The 24,977-nt window shown below is 38.6% G+C and overlaps 1 protein-coding gene across 1 annotated transcript in view; it reads left to right on the plus strand.

Moving 5' to 3' along the window:
- The window catches only part of LOC126481282 (papilin), a 260,118-nt gene extending 239,070 nt beyond the window's left edge, over positions 1-21,048 (plus strand). Inside the window, exon 36 of the mRNA XM_050104920.1 lies at positions 19,457-21,048. Coding sequence (XP_049960877.1) covers positions 19,457-19,653 — 197 coding nt within the window. The 3' untranslated portion in view covers positions 19,654-21,048. The remainder of the gene's footprint in view (positions 1-19,456) is intronic.
- Positions 21,049-24,977: the final 3,929 nt, after the last annotated feature.

The raw sequence follows: 24,977 nt of genomic DNA on the forward strand, positions 1-24,977 counted from the left end.
ACTGCAGTAAGACTTGCCCTATGCACCCTCCTTTTTTTTTTTTTTGGGTCATCAGTCTACTGACTGGTTTGATGCGGCCCGCCACGAATTCCTTTCCTGTGCTAACCTCTTCATCTCAGAGTAGCACTTGCAACCTATGTCCTCAATTATTTGCTTGACGTATTCCAATCTCTGTCTTCCTCTACAGCTTTTGCCCTCTACAGCTCCCTCTAGTACCATGGAAGTCATTCCCTCATGTCTTAGCAGATGTCCTATCATCCTATCCCTTCTCCTTATCAGTGTTTTCCACATATTCCTTTCCTCTCTGATTCTGTGTAGAACCTCCTCATTCCTTACCTTATCAGTCCACCTAATTTTCAACATTCGTCTATAGCACCACATCTCAAATGCTTCGATTCTCTTCTGTTCCGGTTTTCCCACAGTCCATGTTTCACTACCATACAATGCTGTACTCCAGATGTACATCCTCAGAAATTTCTCCCTCAAATTAAGGCCGGTATTTGATATTAGTAGACTTCTCTTGGCCAGAAATGCCTTTTTTGCCATAGTGAGTCTGCTTTTGATGTCCTCCTTGCTCCGTCTGTCATTGGTTATTTTACTGCCTAGGTAGCAGAATTCCTTAACTTCATTGACTTCATGACCATCAATCCTGATGTTAAGTTTCTCGCTGTTCTCATTTGTACTACTTCTCATTACCTTCGTCTTTCTCCGATTTACTCTCAAACCATACTGTGTACTCATTAGACTGTTCATTCCATTCAGCAGATCATTTAATTCTTCTTCACTTTCACTCAGGATAGCAATGTCATCAGCGAATCGTATCGTTGATATCCTTTCAACTTGTATTTTAATTCCACTCCTGAACCTTTCTTTTATTTCCATCATTGCTTCCTCGATGTACAGATTGAAGAGTAGGGGCGAAAGGCTACAGCCTTGTCGTACACCCTTCTTAATATGAGCACTTCGTTCTTGATCATCCACTCTTATTATTCCCACTTGGTTGTTGTACATATTGTATATGACCCATCTCTCCGTATAGCTTACCCCTACATTTTTCAGAATCTCGAACAGCTTGCACCATTTTATATTGTCGAACGCTTTTTCCAGGTCAACAAATCCTATGAAAGTGTCTCGACTTTTCTTTAGCCTTGCTTCCATTACTAGCCGTAACGTCAGAATTGCCTCTCTCGTCCCTTTACTTTTCCTAAAGCCAAACTGATCGTCACCTAGCGCATTCTCAATTTTCTTTTCCATTCTTCTGTATATTATTCTTGTAAGCAGCTTCGATGCATGAGCTGTTAAGCTGATTGTGCAATAATTCTCGCACTTGTCAGCTCTTGCCGTCTTCGGAATTGTGTGGATGATGCTTTTCCGAAAGTCAGATGGTATGTCGCCAGACTCATATATTCTACACACCAATGTGAATAGTCGTTTTGTTGCCACTTCTCCCAATGATTTTAGAAATTCTGATGGAATGCTATCTATCCCTTCTGCCTTATTTGGCCGTAAGTCCTCCAAAGCTCTTTTAAATTCCGATTCTAATACTGGATCCCCTATCTCTTCTAAATCGACTCCTGTTTCTTCTTCTATCACATCAGACAAATCTTCACCCTCATAGAGGCTTTCAATGTATTCTTTCCACCTATCTCCTCTCTCCTCTGCATTTAACAGTGGAATTCCCATTGCACTCTTAATGTTACCACCGTTGCTTTTCATGTCACCAAAGGTTGTTTTGACTTTCCTGTATGCTGAGTCTGTCCTTCCGACAATCACATCTTTTTCGATGTCTTCACATTTTTCCTGAAGCCATTTCATCTTAGCTTCCCAGCACTTCCTATTTATTTCATTCCTCAGCGACTTGTATTTCTGTTTTCCTGATTTTCCCGGAACATGTTTGTACTTCCTCCTTTCATCAATCAACTGAAGTATTTGTTCTGTTACCCATGGTTTCTTTGCAGCTACCTTCTTTGTACCTATGTTTTCATTCCCAACTTCTGTGATGGCCCTTTTTGGAGATGTCCATTCATCTTCAACTGTACTGCCTACTGCGCTATTCCTTATTGCTGTATCTATAGCGTTAGAGAACTTCAAACGTATCTCGTCATTCCTTAGTACTTCCGTATCCCACTTCTTTGCATATTGATTCTTCCTGACTAATGTCTTGAACTTCAGCCTACTTTTCATCACTACTATATTGTGATCTGAGTCTATATCTGCTCCTGGGTATGCCTTACAATCCAGTATCTGATTTTGGAATCTCTGTCTGACCATGATGTAATCTAATTGAAATCTTCCCGTATCTCCTGGCCTTTTCCAAGTATACCTCCTCCTCTTGTGGTTCTTGAAGGGTATTCGCTATTACTAGCTGAAACTTGTTACAGAACTCAATTAGTCTTTCTCCTCTTTCATTCCTTGTCCCAAGTCCATATTCTCCTGTAACCTTTTCTTCTACTCCTTCCCCTACAACTAACTGCATTCCAGTCACCCATGACTATTAGATTTTCGTCCCCCTTTACATACTGCATTACCCTTTCAATATCCCTCCTACCACCATATATATGAGCCCTATAACTGGCAAAACATATACTATCAAAGGGAGAGCCACCTGTGAAAAGTCACATGCCATGTACCAGCTGTTACGTAAATACTGTTCAGATTTCTATGTTTGAATGACTACCAACAAGTTATCATTTAGGATGAATGGGCATAGACAGAGGGTGCCTACTAGCAACACACAGTATCCTATTGCACAGCATGCTCTACAACATGACAGTCATGACCTCGGTGCTTGTTTCACCACACATGCCACCTAGATTTTTCCCTCAGACACCACTTTCTCAGAACTCAGGGTGGGAACTGGCATTACGATATGTCCTTGACTCTTGCCATTTGTGTAGCCTTAATTTATGTTAATTATTTTCTTTAATTTCCTAGGTCTCAACACTTCTTCTCAATAACTATTCCTTTCTATCTTCCCCTTTAGTTTCCCATATCTTTTATTTTCTGACCTCTCTATTTTTCCCCACCCCCACCTCTACCACATATAATGTATTTAGCTTTCTACTTTTATTAACTCCTGCAGGATGTTTTGTTAGTAATCTCTGTCTTTCTTATTATCCTACCTATCACTTTTAAACTCACCCATTTTCAGACCCCATCCAGTGCAGTCCCCAACAGCCAGTCATTCCTTCTCATCCTGTCCTGTAATTTTCTCCTGACCTGGGGTTCTGGGTGACTTTTCTGAACTTTCCCGATTTCCTAATCTTTTCCAGTTCTTTTCCTTCATCCCTCTTCCTTCCCATTCAACGTTCTGCCAGAAGAAGGAGCCACTGGCTCCAAATGCTTGAAAACATCTTAATTCTTCGTATGTGTTTTCTTTTGCCACCACTTGGTGCATAATTTTTTTTATCTATCCAATTATATTTTCAAAAAAGACAATGTTAACATTAAGAAAAGAGTCACTTTTTAATAACCTTTTCTGAATCTTATTTAAGAACAAACTTAAAGTCAGTGTCTTCAGATGTAGTTGTATCAAATAACAAAATTTTTAAATACATTCAATAAATGAAAATAATTTTTTTAAAATAATAAAACAAATGCTTTCATATTAGATTCTTGTTTAAATGGATATTCTGTTGTTTATAAATACGTGTAACCAATTTATTTACATTATTCAGACTATAAAACACTCATAAAAGTGAAGTCACTGATTTCTCTGTATTGGATCCTATTGCAAAGTTATATGATGTATTGAGCTGTTCACAAAATAGTAATAGTGTGTCACTGATCAGTTCCACTGCAAGGGTGAAGATTTACTAGTGTGGTTGATCTTGTGTCCCAACAGTGATTTGCTTTGACTAAAAGATAGCTGGTTAAAAAATTACAAAATTTCACAGTAGAATTTGATTAGTACACTGTATGCCTCCACAGTGATTTCCCTAATTGCATGTACAGCTGCCATTATTGAAATTTTGCTAATTTATGCAAATTATTTATTAGGGACTTAACTGTATAACCAAGGGCATTATCTGTGTGGAAAATTCTTTACTCACTAACCTTGCACACATGGTCTATGGTACACTAGTATGTACAGGCATTAGTGGAAAAAAAGCAAAAAGGACATAAAAGTACTCTTGATTTTTCAGTTCCTTTACTGGAACAGGACTTGGAACAGGACCAAATTACATAAAAATTAACATGGAACATTTACACAGTAAAAAATGCCTAGCGATAAATGTGGACACAGTGGAAATAAAATCTATAGCACACAGTAGCCACACAAAACTGAAGGTTTCAGCAAACAGAACTGAAGGTATCAGCAAATCTACATCTACATTTATACTTCGCAAGCCAACCAATGGTGTGTGGCGGAGAACACTTTACGTGCCACTGTCATTACCTCTCTTTTCTGTTCCAGTCGCGTATGGTTCGCAGGAAGAACAACTGTCTGAAAGCCTCCGTGCGCGCTCGAATCTCTCTAATTTTATATTTGTGATCTCCTCGGGAGGTACAAGTAGGGGGAAGCAATATATTCGATACCTCATCCAGAAACGCACCGTCTCGAAACCTGGCGAGCAAGCTACACCGCGATGCAGAGCGCCTCTCTTGCAGAGTCTGCCACTTGAGTTTGCTAAACATCTCCGAAACGCTATCACGGTTACCAAATAACCCTGTGACGAAACGTGCCACTCTTCTTTGGATCTTCTCTATCTCCTCCGTCAACCCGATCTGGTACGGATCCCACACTGATGAGCAATACTCAAGTATAGGTCGAACGAGTGTTTTGTAAGCCACCTCCTTTGTTGATGGACTACATATTCTAAGGACTCTCGCAATGAATCTCAACCTGGTACCCACCTTACCAACAATTAATTTTATATGATCATTCCACTTCAAATCGTTCCGCACGCATACTCCCAGATATTTCACAGAAGTAACTGCTACCAGTGTTTGTTCCGCTATCATATAATCATACAGTAAAGGATCCTTCTTTCTATGTATTCACAATACATTACATTTGTCTATGTTAAGGGTCAGTTGCCACTCTCTGCACCAAGTGCCTATCCGCTGCAGATCTTCCTGCATTTCGCTACAATTTTCTAATGCCGCAACTTCTCTGTATACTACAGCATCATCCGCGAAAAGCCGCATGGAACTTCCGACACTATCTACTAGGTCATTTATATATATTGGCAAGTAATGAATCATATATATTGGCAAGTAATGAATCATAAATGTCGAAAATTACACACAGCTGTTCCACACCTAACAAATACAGGAAAAGAAAACTTGTGGGCATGTGCACATGGTAGAATACAGCAATCAGGCAACATGTTGTACAGTATCCACTGTGATACAATTGTTACAGAGGATTATGGGGAAGTCCATGATGCAGAAGTAGTCTACTTATCCCGTGAAACGTGGGATCGCATAAGAAACATCAATCTAAAATTGGTCCAATGAACAAAATTCTAATGTTCTGCCAATAGCGGCAGCAAAGTTTTGCAGATGTCTGCAGTCATTGTTCAGCTGAAGTGTGTGATACAGACTCACTGGCATCAGCTTCTCTGCAACCATATATGTCTAGGATGCCATCACTGCGTATCATGGAAACTCCGGTCTCCATGTCCACACAGCACACTCAGGGAACTCTTTCCGTGGCATGCTTTTCTCGGGAAAAACTGGGGGCTGCTGCAAGGTAGCACATGGTGGAGAGAGATTCCACTACTTCAGTCCACTATGCTTGTGGCCGATATGGGTTGTGCAGTGTAGTGCATTGCCACACAGTTTTCACCCTATGAGAAGGAATGGTGAAGGGGCAGGGGGGAATGTTGGCAATGGCAATGGTGGTGGTGGTGGTGTGGTGCTGGCAGGGCATGGCAAAGACAGAGGTGGCAATGATACATGGAGTGGTACCTGCAGCGAGCTACAGCGCAGAGTCAGTAGGGCAGGCATATGCCATGGCAGTGGGTGTGTTGTCCTGCTTTGAGCCTGGTGCTTGGCTGATGCAATGCCACACTGCCAGCTGGGGCAGGGGGCAATACTGCACCTCTGTTCGCCAGGTGTGCGTGTGGTGCAGGGGCAGGGTTTGATGACAGAGGCGATAATCTGCCAGCACATGAGCAAATGACGCACAGCAGGTGGTGCACAGCACGTGAGTGGTATACTGCGCACTGTACTGTCTTGGTGCAGTGGACTGCAGGCAGCCCATGCTGTTAGGCTGGGCCACACATCGCCTCAGGGTTGCATGTTGGCACTGCGATGGTGGTGAATGGTCCCTCAGTGCTTGGGTCTTGGCTCTTGTGCCTGATGACTCAGGTGCAGTGGTCGGGGAATGGTACGTTAGTGGGGACAAGGTGGCTGAAATCATTGGCGGCTCTGTCAGGTTGATTGGTGGGGTGAATGCCAAGGCAACATCCACCATAGGATCCCATTGATGACCACTCAGATCAGTGGTGTTGGACAAAGTGCCATAACCTTTGCTTGGTTCCACTTCACTCTCGATAGCTGGCAGTGCACAGGAGCTCAGGAGGTCGACTGTGTAAGCCAGCTTCAGGCAAACGATTGAGATCTTGGTGCAGTGCTTGGAGCCACAAGAGAATGTCTTTGTGCCACGCATGAGGACAAGATGTGGGCCTGAGTGTAGTGTGGGCACAGATGCAGCTGGTAGGTGTCCATGCAGAGTGCACTATGCATACATGTGGTCAGATCACGTGGGGAGCGGGGCTGGGGGGGGGGGGGTGGAGGGGAAGGCACACCATTGAATCATTGAGGGTGAATCATGGGAGGGTGAGTAGCTGTCTGTACACAAGTTCAGTAGCGGATGTGGCAGATCTACCACATGGGCCACCTGCAAGCCTAAGAGCACTAGAGGCAGAACAGTAGACCAAGCTGCAGAGTGGCATGTGATGGCAGCTTTTAGAGACCTGTGTTATCTTTTCACTGTGTCATTAGTGGCAGAGTGGTAGCTTCTCATGAAGTGCACAGTCGTGCTGCAAGTTGCCATGAGAATCAAGACATGAACTGCTCACCCATGGTCAGTGGTGATATGGTAAGGTACCCAAAGTGTGAGACCCACATATCTATAAAGGTCTTTGCCACTGTGTTTGTGTCTATGTCAGGCAGAGGTACTGCTCCAGGCCACTGTGTGAACCAATCAGTGATAGTAAGGAGATACTGGTGGTCGCTGGATGACACCAGGGGACCTACAATATCAGTATGTATATGGAAGGAGCAGTGGTCCACCGGGGGAAGGGGATGATGAGAGCATGCACATGTCTGCCTACTGTAGAGCATTATCGCAGGATGCAGGCACAGGCCCAGTTGGTGGAGTTGCACTGGATACTGGGCCAAACAAAATGTTACTGCACGAGTGTGTCCGATGTGTGAACACAAGTGTGGGCCTGGCCATTCAAGTGCTCGAAGGCCTCCTTGCAGAAATCCAGGGGAAAGTACAGATGGACACGCTTCAGAGGCGAGCCGGAGTGGTTGGTAGTGGTGCAAACGTTGCACCAGGTGGGTTCATAGGCACCTGGTATCGTGCAGATGGGTGGCGAGTATGCATGCACTGTAGAGTGTCGCCACATCAGGATCAGGATTAGAAAAATAAGGGCAGCAAAAGTATGAAGTCAAACCTAGGAATAAGAAAAGCATAAGTTTCAGAGCTCAAAAATAATTTTGAGTGTGGGTAAATTTTAATTAAAAATATCTTGTAAGTTAATTAGCTCCTGGGAAAATTAATTTGGTTGCTGGAAAGAATGAAATCAGGGCCTTCTAATAGTTGTCTCAAAACTACTGATTAGTTCACACGAATTCTCATACAGTATGCTACTGTAACAGTTTTGGTTACTAATTTCTCTTAATAAACAAGATTTTAAGCAAAACTAAATATACCATTATAATCAGTAGACTGTGAGCTATCACAGGGATAATAAAATTATGAGGCATATAGTAAGACCAACATTTTGGCAGTTTTAAGTATATCCTGCATACAATCTATGTGTATAAATAGAGCCACATGAAAGATAAGGGGAAAAATGCAACACCCAATAAAGATACGTAGTCTTTGTGTAATTATCTATTTAATCAAAATTAAGCACTTCAACCAATTTTTTGAGATGGGGTATGTTATTGGCATTGCTTTGCAAGCAAACAATGAAGTGTTGATTGTTTATTGCCTAGCCTCAATTGTTGTTTCCCATGCCACCTGGAAAACATATCATTGAATGTGAGAAAATAATGTTTTCCTGCTCTTGTAGTGCTTATTGTTGTACCCTGGTTTGTTCCCCTTTCAGTCACATGTGTTTGTAGAATCTTTCTGTGATTGCCGTAATCAGCTTTCTGGAATAAACAGCCATTAAGCCCTGAACAAGCTGTGAAAACTGCTGCTTTGGTGGAAGATGGCTGCAGCATGCATTATGTCGTAGAAGTATTGATGACTACATCTTCCTCGATTTCCAGAATCATACAAAGGTACAGGTAACTGGAGGCCTTGCAAGGAGACCAGGAATAGGCCCAAGAAGAGCAAAACTGTAGAGAGATGACTGCTTCTTAAAACTTCAAGTTCTCCACAACCACCACATCACTGCTATTGAAGCACGAAATCAACTCCATCAGGTTAGAGGGGTCAATGTTAGCGAGAGAACTGTTCGAAGAAGTCTGGGAGATGCCAATCTTCAGGCCAGAAGACCTGCTATGGGTCCAGAACTCACCAGAGAGCATTGCACAGCCTGACTACATTTTGTAAGGGAACATCTTGGCTGGACAGTACAATAATGTATTGTTCACCAATGAGTCACTATTTGGCCTCTGATCACCTGGTAGAAGACAGAGGGTCTGGAGAAGGCCAGGGGAAAGGTATTCCCCTTGAACATTCTCATCAAGGACGCCTTTTTGGATGGTTCTGTGATGGCGTGGGCAGAAATCAATACACCTGCAAGGACAAATTTGATCTTTGTGGAGCATGGGAGCCTTACCACATATCAGTATCTGAAGAAAATCCTTCTGAAGCATGTTTTGCCTTTTTCTCCATTTATTAGTGATGATTTTACACTAATGTGTGACAATGCATGCCCACATATCGCAAGAATTGTGTAAGAGTTCTTGGACGAAACGGGGATTCATGCTATGTGTTGGCTTGCTCGAAGCTCTGATTTGAATCCTATTGAGCATGTTTGGGACCAGCTGGGGAGAAGAGCCTGACAGCACTACCCAGAGATTCTACAGGACTTACAGAATGCCCCCCTGAAAGAATGGGATATGATTCATCAACAGGAACTTCTGCATCAATCTAGAGCATGTCCGAAAGGTTGAATGCTATCATTGGTGCAAGAGGTTTCAATACATCCTTTTTAAGATGCGAACAGAGGTATCCGAGCTCATCTCTGTGGTCTGTGAAGTAAAGTGTGAAGAGTATAACATCAAAACAGAAGCCTTAAGTGATTTCTGTGACACTATCTTCTTTAAAGACTCCTTACAAAACTCAGTCAAAGACAGGTAAAGCAGAAATAACTGAACTGTGTTTTCAAATGTTCCTTCACAAAGGAGGGTCCAGGAGTACCACCCCGATTTAGCTTTTGCACCACTGAAAAGATGAGTGATTGACCTGAGCACCTTAATTAGTCTTACTGACATACAAGTGTCTTAGTGACATACAAGTGTCAATGTCTTTGGAAAACAACTGACATCACAAAAACTGAACAGAGACCTGTGGCTCGATATAATTCCAATCATTTTCTATACAGAATTTGCAGCTGTGTCACTACTTTCTTAACCATAATATACTGCAGATCTCTTGAACATAAAACTGTGCCCAAAAATTCAAAGAAAGCACAGGTCACACCTGACTACAGGAAGGGCAAATGAAGTGAACCACAGAATACTATCCAATATCAGTGGCATCCATTTGCATCTTAAAATATGTTCTTAACCCAAACTCAGTGATGTATCTCAAACAGTGTTCTCTTCAATGACGATGAGCATGGATTCTATAAACACTGGTTGTGTGAAATGCAACTCGTGCTTTACTCAGACGACACCTTGAAAGCCATTGTCAAGGCAGACGTGTAGATTCTGTGTTTCTTGAGTTACAGGAAGCATTAAACTCAGTAACACACTGATGCTAAATAATGAAAGTGTGGTGATATGGGTATTAAATGAAATTTGTGACTGGACTGAGGGTATATCAGTAGAGAACACACAGCATGTTTTCTTGGGTGGAGAGTCATCATTAGATGGAGAGATAACTTCAGGAGTGCTCCACAGAAGTTTACTGCCACCCTTGCTATCAATATTAGGAGACCATATTAATGGTAACATCAGACTTTCTGCACCTCCTGCAATAATTTATAATGAAAAACTGTCTGAAAAAAGCTGCACAAATATTCAGTTCAATTTAGGTTTCAGGATCCTACAAAGTTCCCAAATTATTTTAAATTTACAGAAATATAAACAGTGGATTTCACAAAATGCAGGAAGGTAACAGCTTGTGACTACAATAAAATGAGGCACGACTGAATCAGTCAACTCATACAAATATCGAGGTGTAATACTTTGTACAGCTATGAAATGGAATGAAATTGATAAGCTCCATTGTATGTAAAACAACTAACAGACTTGTCAGTATATTGAGAAAATACAAATCAGTCTATATAAAGGGTATTGCTTACAAAACATTTGTTTGGGCCATCCCAGAATATTGTCACACCTACAAAAAAAGGTCTAACATGGGATATTTAATATATACAGTGAATGGGAGACTAAAAATGAAGAATTTACAAAAAGGTAGGACTTAAGGATACAGAGCATGGATAAACTGAAGGAACCAGAGGTTGTTGAGAATTTCAGAGGGAGTAGTAGGTGATGTTGGACTGAAATAGGGGAAAGAAATACTACAGAAAATGAATGGGTAGCTTTGAGGGATGAAACAGGGAAGGTGCAGAGGATCACATAGGTAAAAAGACTACAATCACTTAGTTGTGGAAAGGCTTCAGGACCAGATGAGATACCTGTAAGATTCTATAAAGATTATGCAAAAGAACTTGCTCCCCTTCTAGCAGAAATTTATAGTAGATCACTTGACAACAAAGGTACCTAACGACTGGAAAAAAGCGCAGATCATTCCTGTTTTTAAGAAAGGGCTTAAGATCGAGTCCCACAATTATAGACCTAAATTGTTGACGTCAGTCTGTTGTAGGATTATGGAACAGGTTTAATGCTCAAGAATTATGACGTTTTTGGAAAATGAACATCTCCTCTTTAAAAATCAACATGGATTACACAAATAGAGATCCTGTGGGCCTCAGCTCACTCTGTTCCTCCACGAGATCCCCAGTGCAGTGTACAACAGTGCTCAGATTTCAGTAAGGCATTTGACACCATCCTGCATTGGCGTTTAATGAAAAAATATGAGCTTATGGAGTATCGGAGCAGTCTTGGGGTTGCATTCAAGGCTTCCTTGCAGATAGAACTCAACACGCCGCTCTTAATGGAACTAAATTGACAGATGAAACGGTAATATCTGGATTACCACATGGAAGTGTTATAGAACCATTGCTGCTTACAAAATATATATATATATAAAAACAAAGATGAGGTGACTTACCGAACAAAAGCGCTGGCAGGTCGATAGACACACAAACAAACACGAACATACACACAAAATTCAAGCTTTCGCAACAAACTGTTGCCTCATCAGGAAAGAGGGAAGGAGAGGGGAAGACGAAAGGAAGTGGGTTTTAAAGGAGAGGGTAAGGAGTCATTCCAATCCCGGGAGCGGAAAGACTTACCTTAGGGGGAAAGAAGGACAGGTATACACTCGCACACACACACATATCCATCCACACATATGTGTGTGTGTGCGAGTGTATACCTGTCCTTCTTTCCCCCTAAGGTAAGTCTTTCCGCTCCCGGGATTGGAATGACTCCTTACCCTCTCCTTTAAAACCCACTTCCTTTCGTCTTCCCCTCTCCTTCCCTCTTTCCTGATGAGGCAACAGTTTGTTGCGAAAGCTTGAATTTTGTGTGTATGTTTGTGTTTGTTTGTGTGTCTATCGACCTGCCAGCGCTTTTGTTCGGTAAGTCACCTCATCTTTGTTTTTATATATAATTTTTCCCATGTGGAATGTTTCCTTCCATTATATATATATATATATATATATATATATATATAAAAAAGATGAGGTGACTTACCGAACAAAAGCGCTGGCAGGTCGATAGACACACAAACAAACACAAACATACACACAAAATTCAAGCTTTCGCAACAAACTGTTGCCTCATCAGGAAAGAGGGAAGGAGAGGGGAAGACGAAAGGAAGTGTGGATGGATATGTGCGTGTGTGCGAGTGTATACCTGTCCTTTTTTCCCCCTAAGGTAAGTCTTTCCGCTCCCGGGATTGGAATGACTCCTTACCCTCTCCCTTAAAACCCACTTCCTTTCGTCTTCCCCTCTCCTTCCCTCTTTCCTGATGAGGCAACAGTTTGTTGCGAAAGCTTGAATTTTGTGTGTATGTTTGTGTTTGTTTGTGTGTCTATCGACCTGCCAGCGCTTTTGTTCGGTAAGTCACCTCATCTTTTTTTTTATATATAATTTTTCCCACGTGGAATGTTTCCTTCCATTATATATATATATATATATATATATATATATATATATATATATGATCTAGTAGAAAGTGTCAGATGGTCTTTGAGGCTATTTGCAGATGATACCATTGTCTATACCAAAGTAGCAGTGCCAGAAGATTATAAGAATTTGTGGAATGACCTACAGAGAATTGATGAATGGTGCAGGCTGTAGCAGTTGACTCTGAATGTAAATAAATGTAACATATTGCACATACTTAGGAAATAAATCCATTACTGTACAGCTACACTATTGATGACAAACAGTTGGAGACAGCATCTGCCATAAAATATCTAGGTGTAACTATCCAGAGTGACCTTAAGTGGAATGACCATGTAAAACAGATAGTGGGAAAAGCAGATACCAGACTCAGATTCATGGGAAGAATCTTAAGGAAATGTAACTCATCTATGAAAGAAGAGGCTTATAAGGCGCTTGTTCACCTGATTCTTGAGTATTGTTCATCTATCTGGGATCCCCATCAGGTAGGACTGATAGAGGAGATAGTGAAGATCCAACAAAGAGCAGTGTGTTTCATCATGGGGTCGTTTATCTGGTGAGAGAGCATTACGGAGATACTAAACAAATTCCAGACATTACAAGAGAGGCATTGTGCATCACTGAGATTTTTACTATTGAAATTTCAGGTCAGCACTTTTCAGGAGGAGTCAGATTACGTATACTACCTCCCACATACATCTCACATACTGACCACAAGGAGAAAATTCAAGTAATTCGAGCCAATACAGAGGCCAACTGACAATCATTCTTCCCATGCACTATTCAAAAGTGGAACAGGGTTGGAGGGACCAGATAGTGGTAGCCAAAGTATCCCCCGCCACGCAACATTAGGCGTCTTGTGAAGTATGATATAGATGTAGATGTAGATGAAAGACAAGGCCCATTAGAAATCTTTAGATAACTGAGGAGAAAGGAGGAAACATAAAAAACGTAGCAAATGAATTAGGCAAAAGGAAATACAAATCTCTGTAAAAACGAGATTGACAGTGCTGCCTGTAGGAGAATTTAAAAAAAACATTTGGAGAAAAGAGAAGTGCAGTATTATAGATAGGGACAAGGAGCTAGATGAAGATGAGGCAGGAGTATAATGCTGTGAGAAGAATTTGACAGAGCACTGAAAGACTTAAGTTGGAACAAGGTACCTGGAGTGGATGATGTTCCCTAAGAACTATTATCCTTGGGAGAACTAGCTATGACAAAATTATTCCACCTAATGTGCAAGATATATGAGACAGGTGAAATACTTTCAGATCCAGGGAGAAGTTAATAATTCCAGTTCCAAAGAAGGCAGGTGCTGACAGGTGTGAACCTACTGAAACATCAGTTTAATAAGTAGTGGTTGCAAAATACTGACAAGAATAATTTACAGACAGATGGAAAAACTGGTAAAGGCTGAACTTGTGAAGATCGTTTTGAGTTCTGAAAACTGTTAGAACACACAAGGCAACACTGATCCTACAACTTATCTCAGAAGGTAGATTGAAGAAAGGCAAATGTACATTTCTAGCTTTTATAGATTTAGAGGAAGCTTAATTTTTGTAGGTTGCAGGGATAAAATACAGGGACCAAAAAATTATTTAAAACTTGTACAGAAACCAGCCTGCAGTTATAAAAGTCAAAGGACATGAACAAGAAGCCATAGTTGAGAAGGGGATGAGACAGGCCTGTAGCTCGTTCAATCTGTACAATGAGCAAGATGTGAAGGAAATCAAGGAAATGAAAACATTGAAGTTTGCCAATGACACTGTAATTCTGAGAGACAGACAGCTAAGAACTAGGAAGTGCAGTTGAACAGGATTGATAGTGTCATGAAAAGACATTGTAAGATGAACATTTGTAAGAGTAAGACAATGGTAATGTAATGTGGTCTAAGTAAATCAGACAATGCTAAGGGAATAAGGTTGAAAAATGTGACACTAAAAGTAGTAGATGAGTTGTATTATTTGGGCAGCAAAGTAACTGATGGTGACTCAAGTAAGGAAGATATAGAATGCAAACTGACAATAGCAAGAAAAGCATTTCTGTAAACAAGGAGTTTTTTGACATCTAACGTAAATTTAAGTATTAGGAAGTGTTTTCTGAAGGTATTTGTCTGGAGTGTAGCCTTGTATGGAAGTGAAATGGTGGATTATAAGCAATTCACACAAGAAGAACATGTAAGCTTTGGAAATGTGGTGCTATACAAGAATGCTGACCATTAGATAGGTAGATCAAATAAACAAATGAGGAGGTACTGAATCAAATTGTGGAAAAAAGAAATTAATGGCACAAGCTGACTAAAATAAGGGGACGGTTAATAGGACCTGTCCTGAGGCATCAAATTTGGTAATGGAAGGAAGTCTGGCAAGGGGGAATTGTAGAAAGAGACTAAGACTTGAATACAGTAAGCAGTCAGTGGATGTAGGTTGCTGTAGTTATGCAGAAATGAAGAGGCTTGCACATGATAGACCAACGTGGAGATCTGCATCCAACCAGTCTCTGGGCTGAAGACCACAACAGCAACACAAAGAAGGCAGCATGGATGGTCACAGTTTTGTCTGACTCATGGATGAGCATCACAGAAATGCTAAAAAACATGAACTGGCAGTCATTTGAGGATAGAGTACCAACCACCCTGTGAAAGCCTACTAACAGAGTGGCAAGAACCAATATTAAGTGAGGAACTTTGTAGTGCTACCATGCAACAAGATTAGAATGATTACAGTTCACACACACACAGGCATTTAAGCAGTCAATCTTCCCGTAGCCCATACAGAATGGAAAGTGAATAAACCACACACAATATGTAGCATAATGGAAAGTACCTTCTGCCATTTACTTCACAGTGGTTTACAGAATGTTGATTTAGATGTATGCCGACAGTGCTACTTGTAAGTTATCTATGTTATTGCCCATATTTACAAATGGAGATAAGCAATCCATCTCTAATTGCAGACTTACTTAACTCCTTACAGTCTCTTTTTGTATAAGGAAACTGAATCGTCTTCTTTAGCAAAATAAAGGTAGATGCCTCTCATTGAATTTTATTAAGTATTCTGTGCACAGAAAGTTGTAAAATTAAAATGCGACAGAAGGGCTGACAAGTATGTATCATTAGGAGGCAAAATTCCAAGGACCCTTTTTTTTTGGGGGGGGGGGGGGGAGTTAACCATGAGAAGTAAATCCAAGAACTTCTTGAATACTTAAAAATAGAAAAAAATCTTGTTTCTTTTCTGCAAGGCATTCAGAAAGGCATTCAGAATATGTCTTCCTGAATTAAAGTATTGACCAGCCATTCTGTCCTATCATAATTTTGCAATTTTCTCTATAAAGTAAACAATATCTGATCTAACCAATAAAGTCCTGGGAGAGATGAACAACAAAAACTATACTGTTGGTACAGTTCTGTGATGCTGTCAAGGTCTTTGATAGAGTTTATCAAAAAAATTTTGTTGGAGAACTTAAGTGTTATGCTGTTAATGACATATCTCTTTGAACTGAGTCTTACCTGTATAAAAGCAGAGGGTCAGATAGACAAATTCCACACTATAAAAGTAACTCAGAATGGAAAAATGTAATATGTGGAGGTTTGATACTGGATCCAACAGTGTTCTTGATCTTCGTAAATGACCTTACAGTGTATCTAAAGGACTGTTCAAAAACTAAAAGGCTTGGGAATGGCACAGTAAGACTAATTAAGGTGCTCAGGTCAATCACTCTAACACAGTGCAAGTAACAGCTGAACAGACTTTGAGTTGGCTTGCTGCCAACAGCTGTAAGTCTCACAAAGACTCATCTGCAACTGCAGACAAGCAAAAATTACCTGCAGATAGAAATGGACATCAACAGATATACAGTACACTCATAGGCGCATAATGGGTAAAATCCCTAGGGTCAAGCTGATTAAAAAGATGAAATGGAGACAATGTGGAGCTAAACTAATAAAGAAATTCAGTTCATACTGGTTTTTTTAATTATAATTGTATTTCATTATGTTATGGAATTATCATCTGCAGCAATGCATATAAAATAAACAAAGTTTGTGTTTAGTATAATGTAGCAGCAATTCTACTGTGTGAAATAGATAACCGTACACCTTCAAAGAACTCTTCAAAAATCTTGGAATTCATTCTCACTTCCAAGTACACTGACTACTTAATGGTGCTTGTTTAAAATAATGAAAATCAGTTTTGGGTTATCTCTGACTTAACACCACCACAATAGTTTCCAGGAATATGATTTGCATACAGACATTGTCTCCTTGTCCTTGTTGCTACCTATGTTCTGGTGCCAAAGTCATCAGGTTTGCAACACTCATAAATCCCATTGATTCCGAATATGTTTTTGTGATTACTTGTAGGATTAATAACAGCTATTGCTATATATTATCTCATCTATGATATTAATCTCTGGGACAGCATTAAGTTTCATAATTTCCAAAGGAACATTAATGCTTTGTGAAGAATGTTAGGCAATATCTTATATATAAAAAAAGATGTTATAGGGAAATAGTCAGCTCAGTAAAGAACGAAAATGGCACAAGACTGGTGGAATGGTGCAAAACCATGGCATGATCTCAAAGACAATATGTTTCATAAGAAAACTAAATAAACTAAAAACCTGGAAACACCCAGACTGGAAAAAAGGAGAATGGCAGCTAGATCATGTTCAGATCACTACTTGGTTAAACTTAAAATTAAATTCATCTCATTGCGAAAGAAACAGAAAATCCCACCCAAAAATGAAGAAAATCAATAACCCACATAAACTGATAAATAACAAGGAATATGAAGAAAAAGTAGGAATATAAAACTAACAGATGACTAGAGGAAATAATTCTCCAATTGAAACAAACAGCTGAACAGGTGGCCACAATAAATCCAAGGAAGAAACACCAGAGGAAGAATGATGAATGTTATAAAGCAGTGCAAGACAGACACCAAGCCTGGTGAAGGTATCTGAATCAAAAAACAGAAGAATCACACTTGGAACTTACAGATCAAAGAAAGGTAACCTAAAACATAATAATAAGGGTTAAAAGCCAATACCAAAAAGATATACTTTTTATGACAGAAACAAATAGTCAGAAAACAAATCCACAAGATTACTAAAAAATATTTAGCAGACAACTCCAAACATATGATCCTCCAACACTAATGCTAAAAGATAAAAACAGTAAGATGACTCATAGCAGTTGAGTAAATACAGTCATTTTATTAGAAACCTTTAACAAACTACTAAACTGTAGAGATGCCCAAGAACTTCAGATAAAACAAAGAACCTCCAATAAAAAAACTACCATAAAATGTAAACCCACCAACAATCCATAAAGTCTACAAAGCTTCTGGAGAGCTCAAGAACTACAAAGGATGTGGAGATCAGATATTTGTGAAACTGCGGAAACCTGCAGCAGAGTCATCGAAGATATCATTACACCACTGCATGGAGAAAATCTGGAGCAAAGAAGAACTTCCAGAGCATGAGACTACAGCTATAATGTATCCATTACACAAAAGAGGGGAAAAACAAAAACTATGGAGTGATTTCCCTGTTGGATTGCACATATAAACTCTTGTCAAAAATTTTGTACAGCCACTGTAAAGATCAGTTTCAACAGGAACAAGGAGACTGCCAAGGAGGATTTAGACCCTTGAGAAGATGCTTGGAACAGATAATCACTTTAAAATTGGTAATGGGTGTCTACGAAAGAAGACAAAACAAATCATGCAAAAATGCACATATTAAGGAATTACGGACTTCACCCCAGATTAATAAAAATAATAAAATTATCCCTCACAAACACTAAAGCCAAAGTAAAATTCGGAGGAGAACTATTTGACCCATTTAGGGATTAAAATAGAGCTAAGACAGGGTGATGGTCTATCAACACTATTCTTCAGCTGTGCTCTGGGATACTCAATGTGAAAATGTTACAAGGAAAATCCTAAGAAAATACAAACTTGAACAAACAAATATCAAATACATTTAAATTGCTTAGGATTTGCAGATTATTTATCGTTGCTACCTAATAACATACAAGGAGCCAGAAATCAAACAACAATGCTAAAAATATAACACAAAAAAATAGGACTCCAGATAGCTTTCAAAAGACTGAGTTGATGGTAATGGGCCTAGAAGTAATAAATCACATCACAGTGAACAACAGAAAAATAAAAATAGTGAAACAATTTCAGTATGTAGGAGGAATTATGACAAACAACTTAAATGAAAAACCTGTAGAACTAATACAATGATAAAGATTCAAAAACTAACATGGCCTACATACAATAAAAATGTCTGTCTATCAAAACAAAATTAAAACACTACAGTATGGTCGTTCAGCCAGGGGTAACACACACAAGTGGAATTCTTTTTAATGTCACTCAGAAAATAGGATTTGACAAAATCCTAAAACTAAAGAGAAGAATAGCTAGAACACATACAAATAAAAAATAAAAAAGAATAACAATAGAGGATTGTCTAAAATGTAACACTGTACTGTGAAAGTATAGTATAATAATAATAAAAAGAAAAAGTCTTCTTTCAGTTTTTGTCCTCTCATATGGATTTATGCCTGACCCAACTTCAAATTCAGCACAAAGGCAGCTGTCATGTAACAAGGGCCAGGTTCACTCTCCCTTTCAGTCATTGGATTGGTGATCAAAGCAGCCTGTGCGCACCACAAAACAAACTGTACCTAATTTTTCTCATCAATTTGGCAGTAGTATGCACTGTGATATTTTATTTATTTGTAATGTCAATTATAACTGATGTTTCCACCATATTCCCATTTTATTACAGCATGTGTGACATTCTAATAATTCTGTTTCAGGGATATACATCCATCCAAACTGTACAGATAATCCATTCTTCGCCAATTGTAGTCTGATTGTGAAGGGTCAATATTGTACACATAAGTACTACGCTCACTTCTGCTGCAAATCTTGCACTTTAGCTGGCCAGTTGCCATCATATGGCCCTCATCTTGAAAGAACAGGTACAAGCAGAATTGATGGCAGAAGAAAATAATATATGCAGCTAGTCCCATCGCCAAACAATCACAGTGACGGAAAATAAACAGTAGACTAATATCTGTGTATTGTGTTCCTCTAGTGTTAAAAGTGGTCCTACATTTGTTTTGATGTCACTGTGTACAGTAACAATTTCATTATTACTGTAATTATTGTGATAAATTCTTGACACATTTGTGAATCTAGAATTTCAGTGCTCATTGATTGATATAAAACTCTGATTTTATATGACCTTTTCCATGTTAGGGACAAAAGAAAGCATGCTATACCTCCATGATCTGCTTCTGTTACAGTATGACTCTCACTATAGATTTGAAGGGTAATGTGTGAAGATTAAGAATATGTACATGATATCAAATAATCATGGAAAACATTGTGGTAGATTTATCTGGAAATAAGGAAATAAAATAATTTGTTAGTAGAGTTTGTATGTTCACATTAACGGTTCCCAAAAAAAAAAAAAAAAGGTTTCATAGCATTCCGTTGTTTAAATTGAGAAAGGTCCACCAGAGACAGAGTATCGTAAAACATACTTCAGGGGTGTTTAAACCTAGATGCCCAACAGCCAGACAATATTTCACAGTTCTATAATAGAAGCAGTTCCAAAGGATAACAAACAGATTGAGAAAATATAAAATCAGTGTTTTATAGTTCAAAGGATTTATGACAATCCAGTGAAGTGGTCTTATTGAAGACAAGTGCCTTCAAGATCTTAGAAACATAGAAAATGCTATGTTGCCTTGAAAATATGTAAAAATGCACATATTTATTAAATTCTGCTAAGTTAAGTTAATGTAAAATTATGTTAACGAGCATAAAGGTATATTTTTCTTCACTTCTTTATTTTCAGCATATTTTCAAGGGATACCATAGAAGTTTTTTTGTTCACAAGGAGATGAAAGTATTTCTTTGAAGGATGCGTGATGTTCATATTATTTAAAATGGCCAGAGACAGGCCGCATGTACAATGAATGAGTGCAAACATGTGAGACTGTGAATGTGTATCTGTGTGTGAGGGAGTGAGAGAGGATAAGAATGAAACATATATATATTTTTAAATGTATGCACTGGTCATTGAGAAGGTAGTCAATTACTGTAGAGATACAGCAAGAGATTATGGAAAGTACATTAAGACTATAGTAGATTTGGAGAGCTCACTTAAGTCACTGCCACATTAGAAAGAAGTACGTGAGGCTGGCAAAGCTAATGATATTTTGTAGTGTACTGTATTATATCATCATTCATTTCACTTTCCTGAAACATGTATCATGTTAACAATTTGTTAAAAATGTCATCCAACACAAAAGTACTTGTAGTATAATTTCGTAATGTATTACTGAGATTTTTTAATTTTTTGTAACATTGTGTAAATAAGAAAATTTATTGAAATAAATTTGTGAACTTATTTTTCAACAGTTCCCTTCTCAATAAAAAAAAAGTACCACATTTCATAATATGTGGCAACTGATAACTACAGGACAACTACTTTAACAAAAAGGGTAAAATGGCCACATTACTTATAATAGAGGGGTCAAAATAAAGGTCAAGTAAAGTAGTAGTAAGTGTCAGTTAAGGCTAGGAAACATGAGTGATGAAGGACAGACCATGAAAGACTGGCAAGAGATCGAGATCAATTGTACACCTGGACTGACTGAGATAAATAGTGGCAAATGAAGTTTGTGTGGGGCTCTGTAGGAGACTGACTCTACAGTGTTCATTTTTGAAATGCTAATGTGGAAGGTGTCTTCAGTTAGGCTGAGTGAAAAATTTGTCTGACTTAAAATTCTAGATGAAAATGTTATACTGCTCATATCAGTTTCCCATTATCTTTTATTGATTGGGTCGTGAGTTTTGTGTATTGTGATGTATTGAGTATTTTCAAACTTTTGTGGGTTCTGCACAAAATTCATACTATATCATCCACTGTGACTCATACACTTGTGCTTCTTAGAAATTTTGCAGCAGTATCTTCATATTGACAATCATTCTTCTTCCCCCCGTTTCACAGTGTATTTATATGATAAAAGGTATATTTTTAGAATCTTACAAGTATTATGTGTATCATATTTCATAGTAAGTTGTGAGGTAAAGTTATGTTTTCTGCAAATTTTGGCAGGAATATCTTTTTAGAAATTCATTTCCCTTTTTCTCCACTTTCCTCCTCTCGTGGCCTGTTTCTTGTAAGTCTTTGTTTCAAATCTTATGATCATGACATAAATTTAGGTCTTACAAAGTCAGCTGCTACAGTTGTGTTTTGCATATATTGTAACTGACATATTGTGTTCCATTTAGTTCCCCTCTACAGCAAAAGTTTATACTGTCAACCTCTGTGATACAATGGCACTATTTCTAACTTTGTCACACAAATCTGTTAAGAGAGCAAAACGTTAACAACAGTTTGAGATACAAAGTAATCTTGAAGGATCCTGTAAATTTTATTCCAGATGTTTCTGTTGTTATGACACAAACAACTTTTTTGGGTTTTTAGCTATATATATTAAAGGATATTTGGAATCCTTGCAGCATAACAGACTCTGGAATTGAAACAGTATAAGTGAAGATAAATTTAAGTTATTTTTTTAGTGTTCATATTAACATTGGGCCACTCTGAATGCAGCACCACTGTTATTGTTCTTTCTGGGGCAAGGATGAGTTAGTTGCTGTTCATAGGTCAAGTGACTGGAAGCTACTGTCAGTGGGTATGATGGTAGAGATAACAAAGGTATCTCAAGTACTATCCTCTTCTGTGGGTACCATCTTCTCCTCAGGAAATGCAGAACATTGACTTGACTGTGAGTGGCTAGTCAATGTGTCTACAGGGTGCTATACATGGAGTGATGGACCTAGGAGAACTCAAGTTTCTACTCTCATCTCTCTTACCAATAGTAAAAACAAGAGGAAAAGGATATCTTTTTCCTAACATTGCTGATATTTCAACCTGGACGTCTCTTACCAATAGGTTTGAGATGCTGTCACCCATGGAAACAGAAAGTGAGCTAGTGTGATGCATTTCACCTTGTAGGGAGGCTACTGTCTCCTGCATAAGCTATCAGTGGGAAGCAACGCCAAAAGAGTAGGGGTCTGTTAGTTGTCAGCAATTGTGAACAATCCACTGAAGATAATGATAGTTGCAGGAGACCCCAAAATATTAGTGTAAGTCCTCAAGAAATGCCCCCTCTCCCCCAGTGAAATTATTAAAATCCTAGTGATAAATTGTCTGAAGCATTTGCAGCAAAGTCCCAGAGGTTGAAGCAGTCTTAAAAAAGCAGTGGACCTTGTCTAGTACTAAGTAAAATCACTGCCTAAAACTCAAAATTGATAGTAATGACATTTTTTAGATAAATCTGTTAATCGAAAGAATAGAATAATGGAAAAGGACAGTGGTGTATTTATTCAGTAGACAAGAAGGTCAAACCCACTGAGATAGAAACTGAATCTGCATGTAGTTTATGTGCTTTCTCTGAACATTGTTTGGAAAAAATAGTTCAGAAGCCCATTCACGAGTGAAATATGTTGGACCTAATGGTAATAAATACATCTGACCTCTTTGAGGATGACCATATTGAAACTGGTATCAGTTACCAAGGGAATTTATAAGAACAATAATTACTAAGATACAAAGGGAAACTGAAACAAGTAGAAATATTTACAAGTTCAGTCAAACAACGGAAACTCCGGTAGGGATATCAACAGTGAAGGAAAAGATAGATTGCTACTAACCATAAAGAAAACACTTCAAGTTGCAGAGAGGTTTAATTAAAAGACACTTACATAATGCCTTTGGCCATAGCCTTCATCAGCAAAAGAGAAACACACACCATTCAAAACACAAGCACACACACCTCATGCACACATGACCAGTAGCTCAGGCCAGCATGAGCTGCAGGAGTTGGTGGTCATGTGTGCATAGGGTGTGCTTGCTTGTGTGTATGAATGGTGTGTGTTTGCCTTTTGCTGATGAAGGCTGAACTGCTGGAAATGGCAGTCGTGTGTGCATACTGTGTGCTCGCCTGTCTGTATGAATGGTGTTTGTTTCTCTTTTGCCGATGAAGCCTGTGGTCGAAAGGTTTATGTAAGTATCTTTTAATTGTGCCTGTCTGTGACTTAACATGTCTTCTTTATGGAAAGTAGCAATCTGTCTTTAACATTGAACATGTTCAGTCAGTCAGATAAAGATGCACTGATGTCTTATCTCAAAGAGGAACTCAATATCTCTGTGTACAAATTCTCCCCCTTTTGAAAATTTTCTGCTGTTACTTATTTTATGACTTACATTTAATTTAATAAAATTAGTACAAATGCATTTCCAATTAGGTGATGTTATGCAAAGCTTTTGTCCTCCCCAATTGAACTCTGCACTGCACTTCATATCCAGTTTATCCCCAGAATAAAGTCCTCAGTGAGATCAGGTATAAATAATCATCCATGTGTAAAAGTCTCTTATTCAATTGCAAAAATTAATAAAGTTTGGTTTTTTTTACCCTCTTACTATATCTGCTTGTTGCACCTTTTATTTTAACAGCAGCTACAGGCAGCTCAATATAATGTTTTTCATGTTTTAATTATTTTCTCAAAGCTTCTAATGTTCCTAAAATCTATTGTCAAAGTCTCTATTCGCATTTTTGTTCCAAACACTTCCATGGCATCCCTTTGAATGAAAATTACTACCTTTATTATTATTATTATTATTATTGTACCCCAATTGAAAATTGTTATCATGGTAATCATTATATTTCTTTCTGTAATTGTTATTAATTCCTCAATATTGATTACTGCTCCTTTGTAAATAACTGTGATTGTTATGATGTTGTCTACTCATTTTTTCCTTAATTCTACCCAGTTTGTCCCCATATTTCAAAAATTTATCTTCAGATTTAAGTGGCCCATTACACTTAGTCCCATAATATTTCAGCAGATAACATCTTTTTTAAAGCACCTACCTGTGTTAACCCATCAAATGATTTGTTTAAGTGTGCTAACTTCTTTATTGGTTCATTACAAAATTGTTTCATGCCATCATGTTCCTCCCTGTAGTTTGGTCCTTTCAGAAATTCACTTTTTATTCTGCACAGCTCAGTTTCTGACCAGCACTTATTTAAGAACCCCTTTCTAAATTCTGAATAAAACATGTCTACAGAAAAATTTTGAATGGCATTTGACAATGCCTCACCTTCCAAAAATTTTCTTACGTGCATCATTTTTATTTATATTAACTACAAAGTTATTTTATTAGCGTTGTAAGAAGTCAGTTAGGTGTAAAATAGCCTTATCGGTAAAGCTTTTCCCTGGAATGTTACACCATGTAGTACCAGTATTATTAGT

The sequence above is a fragment of the Schistocerca serialis genome, chromosome 5 (assembly GCF_023864345.2).
Source record: "Schistocerca serialis cubense isolate TAMUIC-IGC-003099 chromosome 5, iqSchSeri2.2, whole genome shotgun sequence".
Lineage (NCBI taxonomy): Eukaryota > Metazoa > Arthropoda > Insecta > Orthoptera > Acrididae > Schistocerca > Schistocerca serialis.